The sequence below is a fragment of the Medicago sativa genome, chromosome 7, assembly GCF_051527215.1.
Source record: "Medicago sativa cultivar Bolivia chromosome 7, Bolivia_mono, whole genome shotgun sequence".
Lineage (NCBI taxonomy): Eukaryota > Viridiplantae > Streptophyta > Magnoliopsida > Fabales > Fabaceae > Medicago > Medicago sativa.
Window position 1 is genome coordinate 92003242 of NC_140755.1, and position 16574 is coordinate 92019815.

General features: G+C 32.9%; 2 protein-coding genes and 1 non-coding gene across 3 annotated transcripts; 1 reads left to right on the plus strand and 2 right to left on the minus strand.

Moving 5' to 3' along the window:
• Positions 1-4388: 4388 nt before the first annotated feature.
• Positions 4389-7109, minus strand: LOC146910265 (protein NRT1/ PTR FAMILY 5.2-like). Its single transcript, XM_085730148.1, has 4 exons — positions 6807-7109; positions 6323-6540; positions 5646-6214; positions 4389-5556 (listed from the first exon to the last, which is right to left on the minus strand). Exons 1-4 carry the CDS (start codon positions 6928-6930, stop codon positions 4677-4679), a joined length of 1791 nt encoding a protein of 596 aa, XP_085586274.1. The 5' UTR covers positions 6931-7109; the 3' UTR covers positions 4389-4676.
• An 832-nt stretch (positions 7110-7941) lies between these two features.
• On the minus strand, positions 7942-11867 carry LOC146910266 (protein NRT1/ PTR FAMILY 5.2-like). Its single transcript, XM_085730149.1, has 4 exons — positions 11726-11867; positions 10156-10373; positions 9291-9859; positions 7942-8893 (listed from the first exon to the last, which is right to left on the minus strand). Exons 1-4 carry the CDS (start codon positions 11856-11858, stop codon positions 8020-8022), a joined length of 1794 nt encoding a protein of 597 aa, XP_085586275.1. The 5' UTR covers positions 11859-11867; the 3' UTR covers positions 7942-8019.
• A 2921-nt stretch (positions 11868-14788) lies between these two features.
• Positions 14789-14873, plus strand: TRNAM-CAU (transfer RNA methionine (anticodon CAU)). Its single transcript is given in 2 exon segments — positions 14789-14826; positions 14838-14873. It is a non-coding gene; the product is annotated as a tRNA-Met (tRNA).
• Positions 14874-16574: the final 1701 nt, after the last annotated feature.

Genomic DNA, 16574 nt, shown 5'->3' on the forward strand with positions numbered 1-16574 from the left:
ATTCTAGGTTCCAATTATGTTTAGTACCCCTTTTGTACCATTTATGATCAAATATTGTTAATTGATGTCATGCACATGATATAAGCTGTTTTTATGATGTTTTGGATGATTAGAATGAATTAGAACACTTGAATTGAGGTTTTTATGCAAAATCACGTTTTCTGCAGAATTTTGGACTGCTACAGTTCGCCAGGCGGAATTTAGCTCGCCATGGCAAGCTGGGGATCAGGGCTCTCTGGAGTAGCTCGCCACGGCGAAAAATTTCGCCATGGCGGAGAGAATTTGGCCAGGCGAAATTGACTGCACAATATGTGTTGTCAATTCGTTTTGTGGCCAACAAGGGCTATCCGAGGCTCGATCTTGCAGTATCTTTTTAAACTATGAACCCCTCAATTCTAAGTGCCTAAAGTACAATTCCAAACAAGGTTTTAATCAAGGGAAAGACATGGCAAATTGTTAACAATACTTGTTGATAAATGATACGCAAGAGTGATATGTTATGCAATATGTCCGGGTAGTGATGAATTAAGAAAAGGGCATGAATGTAGAGCCTCGACATAGTGTTGAGAACTAGAAAAATAGCATGAATGATAAGTATGGCAAGTATAGGATATGAATCCCTATAATGATAAGACGCGAAGTGTATTCTCTTCGCTTAAGATCAAGTATGTATATGTTTAGCTTATGTGTACGACAAGACCATGACTAATAAGTGTAGGTGGCACGTCTCTTGTTATCCACATCAAGGGGATACAAGGGGTTCTCATGATGGGAATGGTTCAAGCCGTAAGGGACCCACATGTCACTGAGTAACAAGACGTAGGTGCTCGTGTCTCTTGTTATCCACGCCAGGGGGATACGGGAGGTTCTCGACCTAAGGGGAACGGTTCAAGCCGCAAGGGACCCGCACGACACCGAGGGAGTCCGATGTACGTACATCGGTCATGTATGGGAGTGTTCCCGGGGTTACTCCACCCGCGACTCTCCGTAAAATGAATCAAGATAATGACTGTTTGTTCAACGCTAACCTAATGAATGAACTTAGATACGTTTATGCATGATATGGATATGATTATGTTATGGCATGTAGAATGATTCCATGCAAGATCATGTTTAAGAACAAGAGCATTAGATGCTGCAAGCAAGTACAAGTTATGTATAGAGCAAGTAAAGATTATGATACCGATGACGATCTTAGGTTTCCCCTAATCGTCCGGTTTAGAAACGTGCCATGATTATGTTATGTTTAGGCCTCGATACGTAGAGCGTATCTTTGGCAATGCGGTCTTAGGTTCCCCTCGATCGCCATTACACGTATAGGAAGTGAAGCCTATAACAAGTTAAGATAAGATTATGACGGCTCTAGTATGCACTACCGTCTAAGTATGCAAGTCCCCACACACGTATAATCAACCGTCAGGTTGTAATGTAGACACTTGGTGACCGTAGGTTTCCTCTGAGGTTACCTATAGCTTAGGATTTAGGGGAACTCACTGAGACATTACGTCTCATCCCAATCCTTATTTGTTTTAGATAAGCAGGATGATTATGCATGTTCGTAGTCGGATGGATATTACTTCAACGGTTCGTTCGTACCGCTGCAGGACGTCATGGACATCAAGGATGTATTTTTATGTATGGATGAGATGTATTGTATTATTATTTATACGAACGTGACTTAATGTAAATGTTATTCATTCGAAAAATTTTATGTTGTATATTTTAATGTATCCAGTACCAAGAATAACGTTCATGCTAAACTTTCTAGATACGTTTAGTATGGGTGTTACAGATTACTAGTAATTAATCACAACCATTAATTAATATTAGATTCAAGGGTCCTGATTGGGAGTAATTCTTTCTACTTACTCTTGGAGTCAATGGTCTCTCCTCAATTATAATATTAAGTCCTTTTCTACGGAATTTTTTTTTTGAGGGAGTCTATGGAAATTATTGATGAGTCATATATTTGTAATTAATTAGTCCACACCATGTTTCATGAACATTTTTTAAATAAATCTTTTACGATATTGAATTTGTCAAAGCATGACATTTTTAAGAGTCATCGAATTCAAGTTGTTAATAAGTGATGTAGGAGGGTTTATGTAGTATTTCATTAGTATTTTGTTATTTTAGATTAATTTTATTATTTGTTTGTTTTGTTTTTAGTTTGTTATTTTCGGCCATTAGGGTTTTGTTATTTCCCTATTTAGGCTTAACAGTTGTAGCCTAAGAGGCAACTTTTATTCATTCAATAATATTTTAAAGAGATTTTCTCAATTTCTGGCGTGCAACCCTATTTTCACAAGTTTGTCATTTGCAACCCTTGCTTCCGTTCTAAGTCAATAAGTTTCGCTAAGATAAGTTGTTCAGGTGAACTTGAGTTTGATAACAAAATAGGTCTTACTTACCTCATGTTGAACTCTGCGAGCCCCTTTGTCTTGAAAACCGGATGATTAATAAAAATAAATGACATTTTTCTATTTTTAATTACGTCATTATTTTTTTTGTCTCTGTTTATTTGTTTATCCTCCTCTTATTTTTTATTTTTTGTCTTTCTCTATTTATGTTCTTTTTTAATTTCCTATCGTGATATCTGTGCTCTTTGATTGTTGTTTTCTACTCGTCAATTTACTAAACTTATAATTAAAAACTATGAATGATGAGGAGTTTGCAAGTTTTGTTTGATTGTGCAAAGCGAGTTGAATTGATTGCAGAAAAATAAAATGTTTTGATTTAGATGTTTAACGGTGATTAGGATTCTTCGAATCCCATGTCTCTAATAACTTTATAAAAGAAGGTTAATTGTTATGAGATAGTGATCTTTCTATAGAATGCTCTTAGTATTTGTGCCTAGACGAGTGCTATACTAACAATTTTCAAAAGAAAAATCATTATCTAACTATCATACTTTAAAATCCCTAATTAACTAAAGATAAGTAAGCAACTTTCGTATTGTTCTTTTTCGGGTTAGAGCAATATTGTCGTCATTCTTATACCTTAACCTAGAGGACAATATAGATATCTAGGTTTGTGAGGCCTAGAGTCCCAAAGCATTATAAAGATCGAAACATATGAAAATTAAATAAGAGTTAGATCATAATTCAATAAATATATTTGCATTAATTGAACCTAACAAATAAATAGAGGTTCATTTTAAAACTCTAATCTTAAAGTGTTTAGTTACTCATGGTAACTGAATACATAAACAAAAGAAAAGATAAATTTAAAACTCTAATCTTAAAGTGTTTAGTTACTCATGGTAACTGAATACATAAACAAAAGAAAAGATAAACATACTCTAGAATAAGTGAGAGGAGAAAACTCCTCTTTGATTCTCTTGCTGATATCCTTTGTTGTGAATTCGGACTCAAAATCACACCAATACAAACTATGATGTGTGGAGCAAAGGAAAGTAGTAACCAATTTCAAAGTAAACACAAGCGATAACAACAATAACAGCCCCTAGATCTAATCTAGGAATCAAAGTGAAAAGCACAAAACCACAAGCAAAAGATAAAGAGAGAAGAGAAACAAACACACCAAAGATTGTTGACCCAGTTCGATCCAACTTGACCTACTCTGGGGGAGAGATTGATCTCTCCAATCCACTATCAATGAGTTCTTACAAAGAGATACAAATGAGTTACAAGAAATTAGCTTCATCAAGCTCACAAAGAACAACCCTAATTTCTACCCATTTTCCCAATCTCGCAAATGAACAAGACACTCAATGATTTTCACTCACCCAAGGTGTTTACAATGTTTCCCAACCCAAGAGAACTCTAATCAAAGACCCTCAATTCTAAAGTTACCTTCTTTGATTTCTCAAGTTTTCCTCTCTTTAAGCTCTCTCTCATCTCTCTCTCAAAAATGAGCTGAAACACTTAAATAGTCCTCTGCAACTGTCAAAGTCGTGTCACGTTTTGCCAAATCGTGACACGGTTGATGCGTACGACCCACGATACGACCAACCTTATCCTGATAACGTGCCCAGCAAGCCGAAAATCGTGTCACGTTTTCCCAAAATCGTGTCACGATTGGACACCCTGCAAAACATGCTCTCGGCACTGCGAAATCGTGACACACTTCACAAATCGTGTCACGATTGTGATTTTCTCTGCATCACAATTTCAAGGCACTTTTCAACATCCTTGCCTCGAACCATTAAGTTTATGAATGAGTTTAAATTGGAATTCTGTTTTTTTTTTCCTACCAATTCTCAATTGTGGTATGAAAATCAACCCCTACTAACACTTCCAAGTGAGGTGAAAATAAGTGCCATGGAATGTCTTTTTTAGCGTAGTGTAAGTTGATCATAACTAAAACACGGGTCATGCTAACAATTAAGGCATTTGTTAAGGAGACAGACTATAAGTAGAAATTCATTATAGGAAATAACAATTTTTAAACTTTATAAAAGTTGAATACACACTTTCCAAAAGAATAATTGGTTTTCTTGACTTGCGCTCGTAGAGGACTCAATAGAATTTTCCTTAAAACAGTAGAAATATGAACTCAGAATCCATGTCTATTATTAACTTACCTACAAGCAAGACTACATTCCAAGCTCTTAAGTAAATATTACACTTTTGAAGAATCGTAAACCCGTGAACATGATTCTCTGTCCACACTCGCTCGATTCTTTAACCATATTTCCCCTAGGAGTTGACAATTTATTGTGTAGTGCTTTGGCTTATTTTAGAATTGTTCTGAGATGGAGCATGGTTTTTCTCCAAGCTTGGATTGTTTTGCCTTACATCATTATAAACATAGAACTTAGCAACGAATATGAAGCATATGAGGTTGAGTAAGCTTAATACTACCATGAAAGCATAATAATAATCTAAACGAGAGATGTTTAGATTATTCAAAATCCAACCTTTGTGACCATGTCTTTGAGTGATATCAGCAACAGTTGATAGAATGAAGGCACTAACAAAACCTCCCAAACCCAGGCTTGTTGTGGAAAGTGATGCTCCAAGACTTTTCATACCTTCTGGTGCTTGATCATAAAAAAACTCCATCTTTGCAATTTCAACAAAGCTATCAGCAACCCCTGCTAAAGCAAACTGAGGAAAGAGAGCGAAAATAGTAAGAGGGAGTGTATCATGCAGGCCTAAGAGGTTGTTTTCTCTTGCAACATTGAGTCTTTTCCTCTCGACCAAACTTGCAACTACCATCACAATGACGTGCAATGTAAGACCAACTCCTAGTCTCTGTAGGATTGTGATCCCTCTAGGGTTCTTTGTATAGGACCTAATCGCAGGAACAAAAGCACGATCATAGACTACAATGCTTATCAGCATGAAGATAACTATAACTGCTAGGAGACTTGCCGGTGGGATTGCAAAATGGGGTCCCATACTTCTATCAAGTGTGGTACCTTGTTTAATGAAGAGTGTGAATGATTGCATTACCATGGTGCTTGGAATAATTGTTATAATCAAAATAGGTATCAGTTTTATCATTTGCTTGGTTTCCTCAACTTGTGTCACTGTACATAGCATCCATGATGAAGTTTGCCCAGTTGTTACAGCTGCTTTGTCAAGGATTCTGCAAACACATAAATGGGAGAAATATGTAATTAAAATGACTCCTACTGAAATTGAAACTTGAATGGATAAAAAGTAATTCGATTCAACCTCAAGAAAGATGTGTGTTCAATTTTGTTTCTAGCGTTACATGCATACTCTTCTATACTTAGCTCATGTAGCACTTTTGGATCATTTGGAACATGTGCCTTCCATTTTCTCAGAGCAGCCACAAAGACTTGAAGCATTCTTGTTATAGGGCTGCCTGAGGGAAATCTATGCCTATAAAATGGTGTTCCTACAAAAAACGTTATTATTGAAACAGCGAGGCCAATGGTTGGAAGCCCGTATCCGAGGCCCCAATCCACATTGTCTTGTATGTAAACCAAGATAGTGCTGGAAAAAAGCATGCCGATCAAAATGCTAGAAAACCACCAATTGAAAAAAGAGAGCTTATAGAATTTCTCTTTGGTATCGAACTCGTCAAATTGGTCTGCTCCCAGAGTAGAAATGTTGGCCTTGGTTCCACCATTGCCTAGAGAAATGGTGTATAAGGCAAGGAAGAAAATACCCTTTTGCAATGGTGTCGCCTTAGTGCAATTCTCGCCCACGTTGCCTTGTGCACATGGTGGCGGGCTCAATGATGGTAGTGAAACTGCTAGAGTTAACAAACACATCCCCTGAGTGAAAAGAAAACAAAATCATGTCAAGCATAAATAATGCATCGAGATAACATAGAATAAAGTTAGTGATGCATGTATTTCAAAATCATTATCTCACATTCATACCAAGAGATAAATGCACGATGCAACTACAAAGGTCCAATATCGACCAAGATATGCATCGGCTACGTAAGCTCCTACAAGTGGCATCATCCAAACTGAACCCGACCAATTGCTAACGTTGTTTGAAGATTCCACAGTACCCTCATGATGCTTATCTGTCAAATACACCACTAAGTTTGACGCTATCCCAAAGTAAGCCATCCTCTCAAACATTTCATACCCTATAAATTTAAATTACACATAAATGCATTATATCATATTCATAAGTGTTATAATAATTTGTCATACTATATGTAAAAAAAATAAAATGAGAAGGTAAAATATTATGTTACTGAAAAAAGCTGAAACTCTTTGAAACAGTTCATACTTATTTTAAAAAACTGAAAAATCCAACACAGTCAAACATATCTTAAGTATTCACAATTATGTGTTGGTAGAAAAAAATCACAATTATGTTAAGTCCCTTAAAATGGTTGAGTAATTTTACCTATTATAAAAGAGCAAGCTTTCCATCTTCCGGTCTTTGATCTTAAAACCGGTTTACCTTGTAGACTTACTGTGCCATCTTGAGTGTAATCATCGTCTTGCCCTTTTTCTTCAACGACTTCCATGATTCCTTAACTAAGGTAGAAACCTTACTAATGCAATTATTTCAGTTTACTCTTGTGAAAAAACTAAGGTAGAAATCTCAAGGCATATTAGAAAGAATAATCCGCAATTCGGTGGTGTTTACCTCTTCGACCAGGCTATTGTGGTATTAGAAGTTGACGTGAGATTGATATATGGACCCAAAAGGTCACTAGCTTACAAACAGAAATTAAATTATGGATCAAAATGTCTTTTTGGCTTTTGCAAGAGATCAATGTCTTTTTGGCCATTCTATATTGGAAAATGCTAACAAGTGTTCTTAGACACTTGATAAGAAATTTAAAATAGAAATTTTATCTTAAAATTTGTGTATTCAACACATTAAAACATAAAAAAACAATTTTTTCTACATGAAAGTTATCAATTGTTGTTAGCAAGACCCTTCTATATTCCCTTTCAGATACTCTCAATGCAATTTATGTGGGGTCCAGCCATTGCCAATGGTCATGATGCATGCAAAGACATGTTACATTTGTATATGGTGAAAAATGGAAAATTGCATGCAATAATAACAAGTTGCAAGATGCATGAAATGTAAGGAAGATGCTGTTGCCCAGCAATTAATTCATTCTTTGTTTATAACCACTCAAATATATTGTTAATTACGATTTTGGATACTAGCAGTATAATTTTTAGATTTTCAAATAAGTGGGTGAGTATCTTAATTGGTTTGAGGAAGAGTTAAAAAGGTCTGGATTCAAACCTGGCAAATGAACAAATATTAATCTAATAACTAGTTTTTTTTTAATAAATCTAACAACTTATTATTAACATTTGTCATTTAAAAAAATGTTCAAATTTACATAAATATATTCCTTAACCATTCAAATTTTAATAAAATAAACATAATTTTCAAATACACATGATATTCATTAACCACAATTTGTGTTTAAATATATACTTAAAAATCGTGGTTAATGACATTTAAAATCGCGGTTAATTATGTTGAGTGCCCCACAAGTCATAAATATGGATACAGAGCTGAACCTTTATTTGCATTTTCAAAAGGCTTGTTACAAGAACAGAGGAACCTTTTAGTGTGGATTTGGCATCTAGTTGCGACTTATTTCAGCCTTATCTTTAGATGAAGCATGGTTCATCTCTAAGTCCATCTTGGTCTGTGTTACATCATCATTATATACAAAAAATTTGGCAACAACAAAAAAGCAAATGAAATTGGCAAAACTTAACAAGGCCAAAAATGCATAATAATAATCTATACGTGAGATATTTAGATTATTCAAAATCCAACCCTTATGACCATTTTTACTTGTGAGATCAGCAACAATTGATAGAAGAAAAGTACTCAAAAAATTCCCAATGCTCAAAGTTGTTGTGGCGTATGATGTTCCAAGACTTTTCATGGATTCTGGCGCTTGATCATAAAAAAACTCTAGCTTAGCAATATCCACAAACGTATCAGCAATCCCCATCAAAGCGAATTGAGGGACGAGAATGAATATAGTAAGAGGGATCGTATCGATCGGTCCTAAAAGATTGTGTTCTCTTGCAACACTAAGTCTCTTTCTCTCGATAAGGCACGCAACAATCATTACAATAACGTGCATCACAAGGCCAATTCCTAGTCTCTGTAGCATTGTGATCCCTCTAGGATTCTTCGTGTAGTGTCTGATTACTGGAACAAAAATTCGATCGTAGATTACAACACTTATCAGCATGAAGATATTTACAAATGCTATGAGACATGCTGGAGGTATTTTAAAATGAGCTCCCATTCCCCTGTCTAGAGTTGTGCCTTGTCTGATGAAGAGCGTGGTTGTTTGAGATATAATGGTGCTTGGAATACATGTTGTAATCAATACAGGTAACATTTTTGTCATTTGTTTGGTTTCTTCAATTTGTGTCACGGTACAAAGCATCCATGGTGAAGTTTGGCCAGTCTTCACTGCAGCTTTGTCAAGGAATCTGCAAGAATTTGTCAATGCTATTGTTACCAGTTCAAAGAATAAAGATACAAGAAACGCAAACAAAGAACATTCAATATTTAACAACGAAGTTCAGTCAATTCTGACTACGTCTCTGACTATAGAGTGGTTAAGGTTCCTTTGTATTATTTTAAATATTACCTCTATACTGCACCGCTTGTTAGACACTGATATGTGTCGTACACTCAACCCATCTTGAATCTATGGTGTTGGTGCTACATGTGCGATAATTCATATGTCTATGTGTCAGTGTCAGGGTCGTGTCTGATATTTGTGCCAGTGCTTCGTAGTTAATAAGTTTGTGACATGAGAAAACAAATTAATGCAATGAAGTTTGAAGTGGTAAAAACTAATAAAAGTTTATAAATTATACTAACCTTAGTGAAGAACTGTGATTAATTCTATACCTTCCTTTACCTGTATACTCTTCAATGCTCACCTCATGTAGCTCTTTTGAATCAATTGGGACATTTAACTTCCACTTTCTCATAGCAGCAACAAAGACTTGAACCATTCTAGTCAAAGGACTTCCAGAAGGTAATCTATGTCTATAAAGTGGAGTACCTAACACAAACACCAATATGGAAACAACAAGCAATACGGTTGGAATCCCATAGCCAAGGGCAAAACCAACATTGTCTTGTATGTAAACCAATATTGTTTGAGCTGAAATGGTTCCAATTAAAATGTAAAACACCCACCAATTGTAAAAGGAAAGTTTTTGGGACCTCTCTTTAGGCTCAAACTCGTCAAATTGATCTGCTCCAATGGTGGAAATGTTGGGCTTAGTTCCCCCAGTTCCGGCTGCAATGATGTACAAAGCAAAGAAGAAAATACCAATTTGTAGTGATGAAGCTTTTTGGCAATCCTTGTCTGCTATCCCTTGAGCACATGGTGGTGGTCTCAACGTTGGTAGCGACACTGTTAGAGTTAATAAACACATTCCCTACATAAAAAAAATCAAAGACATGTCATGTTTACTTGCTAAAATACAAAATAAGACTAAAACAAAAAAATTCTAGTGAAGTTGAACAAAGCTTTATGAGAAGGTAACGCCGATTAATGAGACCGTAAGACATCAGGTGTCAGTTCAGAAATAAGAATTTGATCTTGCAATTTCAAAGGACAAAATTCAAATTCGTAGTTGTAAAATAGATTAATGAAACGATAATAACTATGATATTTAAAATATCAAAGATCAATATACGACAGAAATTCAAAACTTGGAGTTGAATATCTTACCAAAAAGTAAATGCCTGATGATATAACAAAGGTCCAATATCGGCCAAGATAAGCATCAGCTATGTAAGCTCCAATAGCTGGCATGATCCAAACTGTACCGACCCAATTGGTGACATGGTTTGAAGATTTGACAGTACCTTCATGTAGCTTCTTTGTTAGATACAACACTAGATTTGATGCTATCCCATAGTATGCCATCCTTTCAATCATTTCATACCCTAAAATAAACACATGAATTTTCCATATTAAGAAATGATAATCGTTCTTTGTACTAACTACACTGTGAAACCAACTGAAGTTGTGGAGATTTTTGTAAGAAGGTTACTAATGTATTATACATCATTATTTACTTTGTTATACATATTAATTTTTTTATTAAATATAGCTTGTGTTCGGTATCAAGTATTAAGTCACTCGGTCAACTATAGCGCATTTTGCCTTCGCCTTTTAGGTTTGACGCTTGAGAGCTGTGTTCGATACCTAGTATTCAGACTTTAGGAGGGCTGGACTTGTATTCTCAAAATTCTAAGTTATCTCCCAAATAGGGTATCTAGTTACCCTTGACGATAGCGGTGACCTGAACTTGTATTCTTAAACAAGAACAACTTACAACCACCAAATTATTGTCAACTCACAATGTTATTACAAGTTGGTAATCTATATAAAACATGAGTAAAAGGAAAAAAAAAAAAACATATGTAAAAATCTAAAAGAAAAAGATAATCCAAGCATTAAAAATAAACGCAGGTATTTGAAGTCCTTGAACTGATTTTACCCAACCAAACGTATTATAGTGAGGAAAAAAAAGTAGTGTTTGATTTTATTAGGAAAATTAACTCTGTTTACCTACCTTATTTGAGTAGAAATAAAAAAATATTCATGGTAACATGTTCAATGATAGTAATAGTTATGTAAACTAAAATTATACAATAGAAAAAGTAAACTAAAAATAGAAAATTTTTAAGAAACAATTGCAAGTTTTTTTAAACTTTTTTTTTAAACTAGATACCCTATTTGGGAGATAACTTAGAATTTTGAGAATACAATTTTGACAAAAAAAAGTTTAAAAATTTGTCAAATAGTCTATTTTTAGTCACTAGACTATTCTTAAACTATTTTTTATCAAATAGTCTAGTGACTAAAAATTCACCTCTTAAAAGGTGAATAAGATGAGGGTCTGGGGTTCGAACCCCGACCACTGTTATTATAATGCATTGTCATTTTTTTTAAAGGATAATGCATTGTCCCTTGAATACACATAATATTTATATTGGTTTTCCTCATTTGTGCCATAAAGATACTCGTTTACATTTTCTTAAATAAAATAAAATTTTACCTCGGGTTACTTCACTCCAAAATCAAATATAACTAAATCAATTTTATTAATCAATTGAATTCAAATGGTTAATAAACTTATAATTATTTTACATATTTTACTTAGAGTTAGAAGGTAAATTGTAAAAAAGAATATCAATTTTATTAGTGATAACTTTACCAAACACCATTCCAAACATACATAAAAAGTTTCAGTATGGCAATAAGGGACACAAGGGGTTTGTTGCATATATACCTACTATGAAGGAACAAGCTCTCCATCTTCCTGTATTTGATCTTAAAACCGGTCTACCTTTAAGGTCCACTGTGCCATCTTCAGTATAATCTTCTTTTCCCCTAGCAGGGCCATTTTCTCCTACCATTGCCATAATGGGAGAATTATGTGCTGTTTCTAACTCCATGTTGAACATATTAGTTTATATAGTTAAGAGGGGGAATTAAATTTTAAAATTTTAGCTTCTTCTATCTAAGGTTATTCATTAATTAATTTGTCCAATTGCTTGCATAAAATAACTACTAGTTGTTATGTAAGTCTTGTTTTATCTTTTGTTATTTGTTTAAAATTTGTCTCATTCTCTCCTTCCTATCTCTCTGTTCTTTTATGGTAGCATATGTTTCCTTTAAAATATTAGTGTGAGATTGACAGGTCACAAAATGTCATTAATTAGCTATTAGTGAGCAAAACAAATTTTGTGCTGATTGGTTTTCACGGAATATATTTAAAGATCAAGAGCATCCAGAGTAGAGCATTTTATTTTTGGGTTTAAGCGAGTCTCATTTATACATCAATACTTTAAACTCGATTGATCATTGGCCGGCAAAGTCATGATTTACAGGTTGTCATTGGTTGAAATCACATGAATGAATTTGTAACTAGACTAAATCGGATTGAACTAAATGACTAGTGTCTAAAATATTCTTAAAAAAAAAAAACTCATCACACCTATAAAACATTGATGTACACATCACTGAATTTGTAATTTTTTTAATATCAATATCTAATAAGTATCAAATTTCTAAAATCCAACCCCTTAAGAGTACTTATTAAATGAGTTTCACCAATATCTTTATATCATTATATTTCAACAACACTCATTTACTATATTTAATTACTTTATTAAGGATAGTTCACAAAAGACTACTGCATAATTGATATATAATTTTGTGAACGACTATTGGAACATGGGGCCTGGGGGTGGTAAAGCAAAGTGTATTGTTAGAGTGTAATTTGAAGACTTAGCCGCAACAACATGGAATTGTTTGTAAATTGATCGGTTTATGTTTGATTAATTTATGATATTTGCATTTTTTTGGAATGATTCAATTTTCTTGAAGTATTAGTTAATAATATTGCAAGCTAGGAACCATGGATGAGACAACTAAATTGTATTATATATAGTTTTATGGTTATGTTTTGATTATTACTCTATATAATTTTGTTGCATGGATATCGTTTAAATACTGGTTTACATATGAAACAAGTTTATGATTCTTAAATCGGTTAAAAATCATCTGACTTAAGAAACTCTTTTCTTAAGTCAGGTTTATATTTAATTCAAGTTCCTTATGGCAAACGCTTCTTAAATCGGTTCTTATTTGCCTGACATAACAAGATTTCTTGAGTGGACTCAAAATTCGACTTAACACATCAAAATTTGTTATGTCGTTGACGCATACTATTAAGTCCGGTGCAAAACCAACTTAAAAGGCTATTTTTATCTGAATTAAGAAGTGTTTTCTGCACTAACGAGTGAAGAGAAATATGATCTTTCCATAGAAAATTTTCTGAGAACCCAAATTATCTACTTCACAATGGAGTGTCTATTTTAACTTGGTGTTAAATAGATGAAGCACCCACCTTTGTGGAGGTTCAAGGGTATGCATTGTGTGATGTAAATTGTCATGTAATGAAAAATTATTTTATCATAGGTTAAATATATTTTCGATCTCTCGAAATATATCAATCATCATTTTCAATAAGTCGAGTAATTTCCATCAAACTTTTGGTCCCTCTAAATTTATATTGCTAATTTTAGCCTCTTCTTTTTAATAAAAGTTCCAGTGGCATATTCGAAGGGACTTTATTTCATGATCTTTCATTGATAAGACCTTAAAATATAACCAGTTGATAATTTAACTATTTAATCATTAAAATATACTTTTCCTTTTCTCCTTCATCCACCAGAAATAATCTTTTATAAGAGACATACTTAATATTAAATATAGGTACATTTTCTTGTCTAAATTCAAACTCAACCTTCTTAGCTCTTTTATACTCTCCTTTTTAGTGTTACCATGATAATTGGACGAAGTTTTCACCGCCACTTAGCAATGACTAATCTCCATTGAGAAACATATGGAGCACACAAAGTAGGTTCTCCTCTTTCAATCGATTTTTTCATACTCATGAGTCAAAAATCGAACTCTTGACCACATGCTTCAGGGGCTCAAATCCCTTACCACTTAAATCAATCCATTGTTGGTTCAACCTTCTTGGCGGCTCTTTTATACTTTTTCTTTAATACATATAATTTGTCAAATTTTCTATTAATCGTTCATTATTTTTTTAGAAAACTGTTGTATAATTTTATGCAATATTAGATTTTGTCAAATCAATCTAAAACAGCACATCAAAAAGATTCTATCCTTAAAAAAATTATGGTTTAATTTTAGGGTTAAATATGTTTTTGATCTCTATAAAATTGGGAACTTCTAAGTTTAGTCCTTACTTAATTTTAATAGTTCTTTTTGTCCCCACAAAAAAAAAATTACTTATAATTTTAGTCCCTGTTACAATAAAGTTTGTTTAATTATCCTTAAACTCTTAAATTTTTGAACGATTTTTTTGAGACACGTTTAGAACACTATGAAAGGTTCATTTACTAAAATTTAGAATTTTTTAACATGAAACGAATTAAATATGAATTTTTTAAAACAACAAAAGTTAAAGATAAAATTAACAAAATCTGGACGTAGAAATCAAATTTTACGACAATTTTTTGCAAGGGAGCTTTTAGTAATGTTCTTAACACGTCTTCAAAAAATTCTTCATAAACTCAAGAGTTTAAGTATAAATTAAACAAATTTGAATTGAGGAGGGACTAATACTGAGTGCAGGAAAAAAAATTAAGGACTAAAAGAACTATTAAAATTAAGTAAGGACTAAACTTAAAAGGTCCCAATTTTATAGGGACCAAAAGCATATTTAACCCTTAATTTTAAAACTCAATGAATATAATGCTCCAATGCAAAAGTAAATCTATATAAAGTTATAGTAGCAACGAAAATTAACATCAACGGGGTGGTGGCGCAGTTGGCTAGCGCGTAGGTCTCATAGCTTCTGAGTAATCCTGAGGTCGAGAGTTCGAGCCTCTCTCACCCCACATCCATTTTACAATTTTTTTTCTTTGCCTGATTTATTGAAAGTCGTAAAAATAGTAAGATGCAGCAATTTAGTTTAGCTCGTTTTTTTTTTTTATGTTTTTTTTTTTATTAATGTAAATATGATAAGACCATTTCAATTATTCAATAAAATGAGAAGACCATTTTAAACTTCTTTCGTGTAATGCTACCACAACCCAATTTTGATGGCTCTGTTTTGTCGTTGAAACTCACCTAAACCGCTTGTTTTTCCATATGACATTTTCGGCTAGAGAGATAATAATGATAGGTTTGTCCATATATTTTGATTGTTGAAAGAGATGAACCATAGCCCTCTATCACCCAAAGTATTATTTTATTATTTTCGTTTTTTTTAATATGAATTGCAAAAAGTTAATTGTTGTTCGTTAAGTTTAAACTAATTCACTAATCGGAGGAAATCCAACATAAGATCTTGAGAAGGAGTGTACTCCAAAGTCTCAAGTTAATACCGTAGAAACTCAAGCAGATATGAGAATTTTTTTTTTTTTTTGAAAGGAAGATATGAGAAATATTTGTATATTCATTGTGTGTCTCAAATACAAGGAAGTGCCTATTTGTATTATAGGATTGAAGACAAAGAAACACAAAAAATAACTACACATAAAAACTAATTACTCTTAACATAATTACAATAAATAAAGAATCATAATGCATCTTCACAAATACTACCAACCAGTGGCGGAGCCAGAAATTTTGAATTGTGGGGGCAATGTATATATAAATCTGTAGTAAAGTCACCTTAAATAATTTAGAAACCCTATTCTAATTTTTAGTAGGGTCATCTTATATAGTTTAGACGTTGATGTACAACACTAATTTATAGGTCGATGTCAATTTGGAGTAATCATTTTAGTCTCTAAATGTGTGATGTGTTTTCACTAAAATATTTGAAATTTATCAAAACTGTGAACACCTCTTCAACTTGTTTTGTTATTCATTGTATATACCAAATTGATTAGTGAAAAATATATTTAAAAATTAAATTAACTAACTAAAGACACATTTAAAAATGAAAATGACTAATAAAAAATAAAGTTTGTTTTGTAATTTTAATAGAAAGATTGATAACTTATTTTGATTCGAAACCTCTTAAGTTTTTTCATAATATATAATTACATATTATCATATATTAATTATTAAGAAAAATAAAACCAACATAAAAGATGTTGAGAGATGCAGAACCAAACGTTTTTGTTTCCATAACTTCTGTAGAAAATGTTGATAAAACTTTTTTTATTAGTGTATATTAGTGCATGTGTATGTAATGTAGTATGCATGAAAACATATACGTGGAAAATTTAGTGTATATATATGATGCTATGGAATGTAATAGTAATATTCATGAAGATATATATGTAATGTAATATTTAGTGTATATATATATATATATGATGCTATGGAAAATATAGTGGGGGCACAAGCCCACAAAGACATATACGTGGCTCCGCCACTGCTACCAACCCAAGTGGGTTTCTAATTTGTATATTTTACTTTTATAAAGATTAAAATTATTCTAACTTTGGGACCTATATACTTCAAAATAATAAAATAACTGTACTTCCAAATATAAACTACTGATTTTATGACCTAAGATATAATAAATCGTAAATTATCCAAGTAATTCACTCAAGTGGTTAATAAACTCGTATTAGGATAAATTA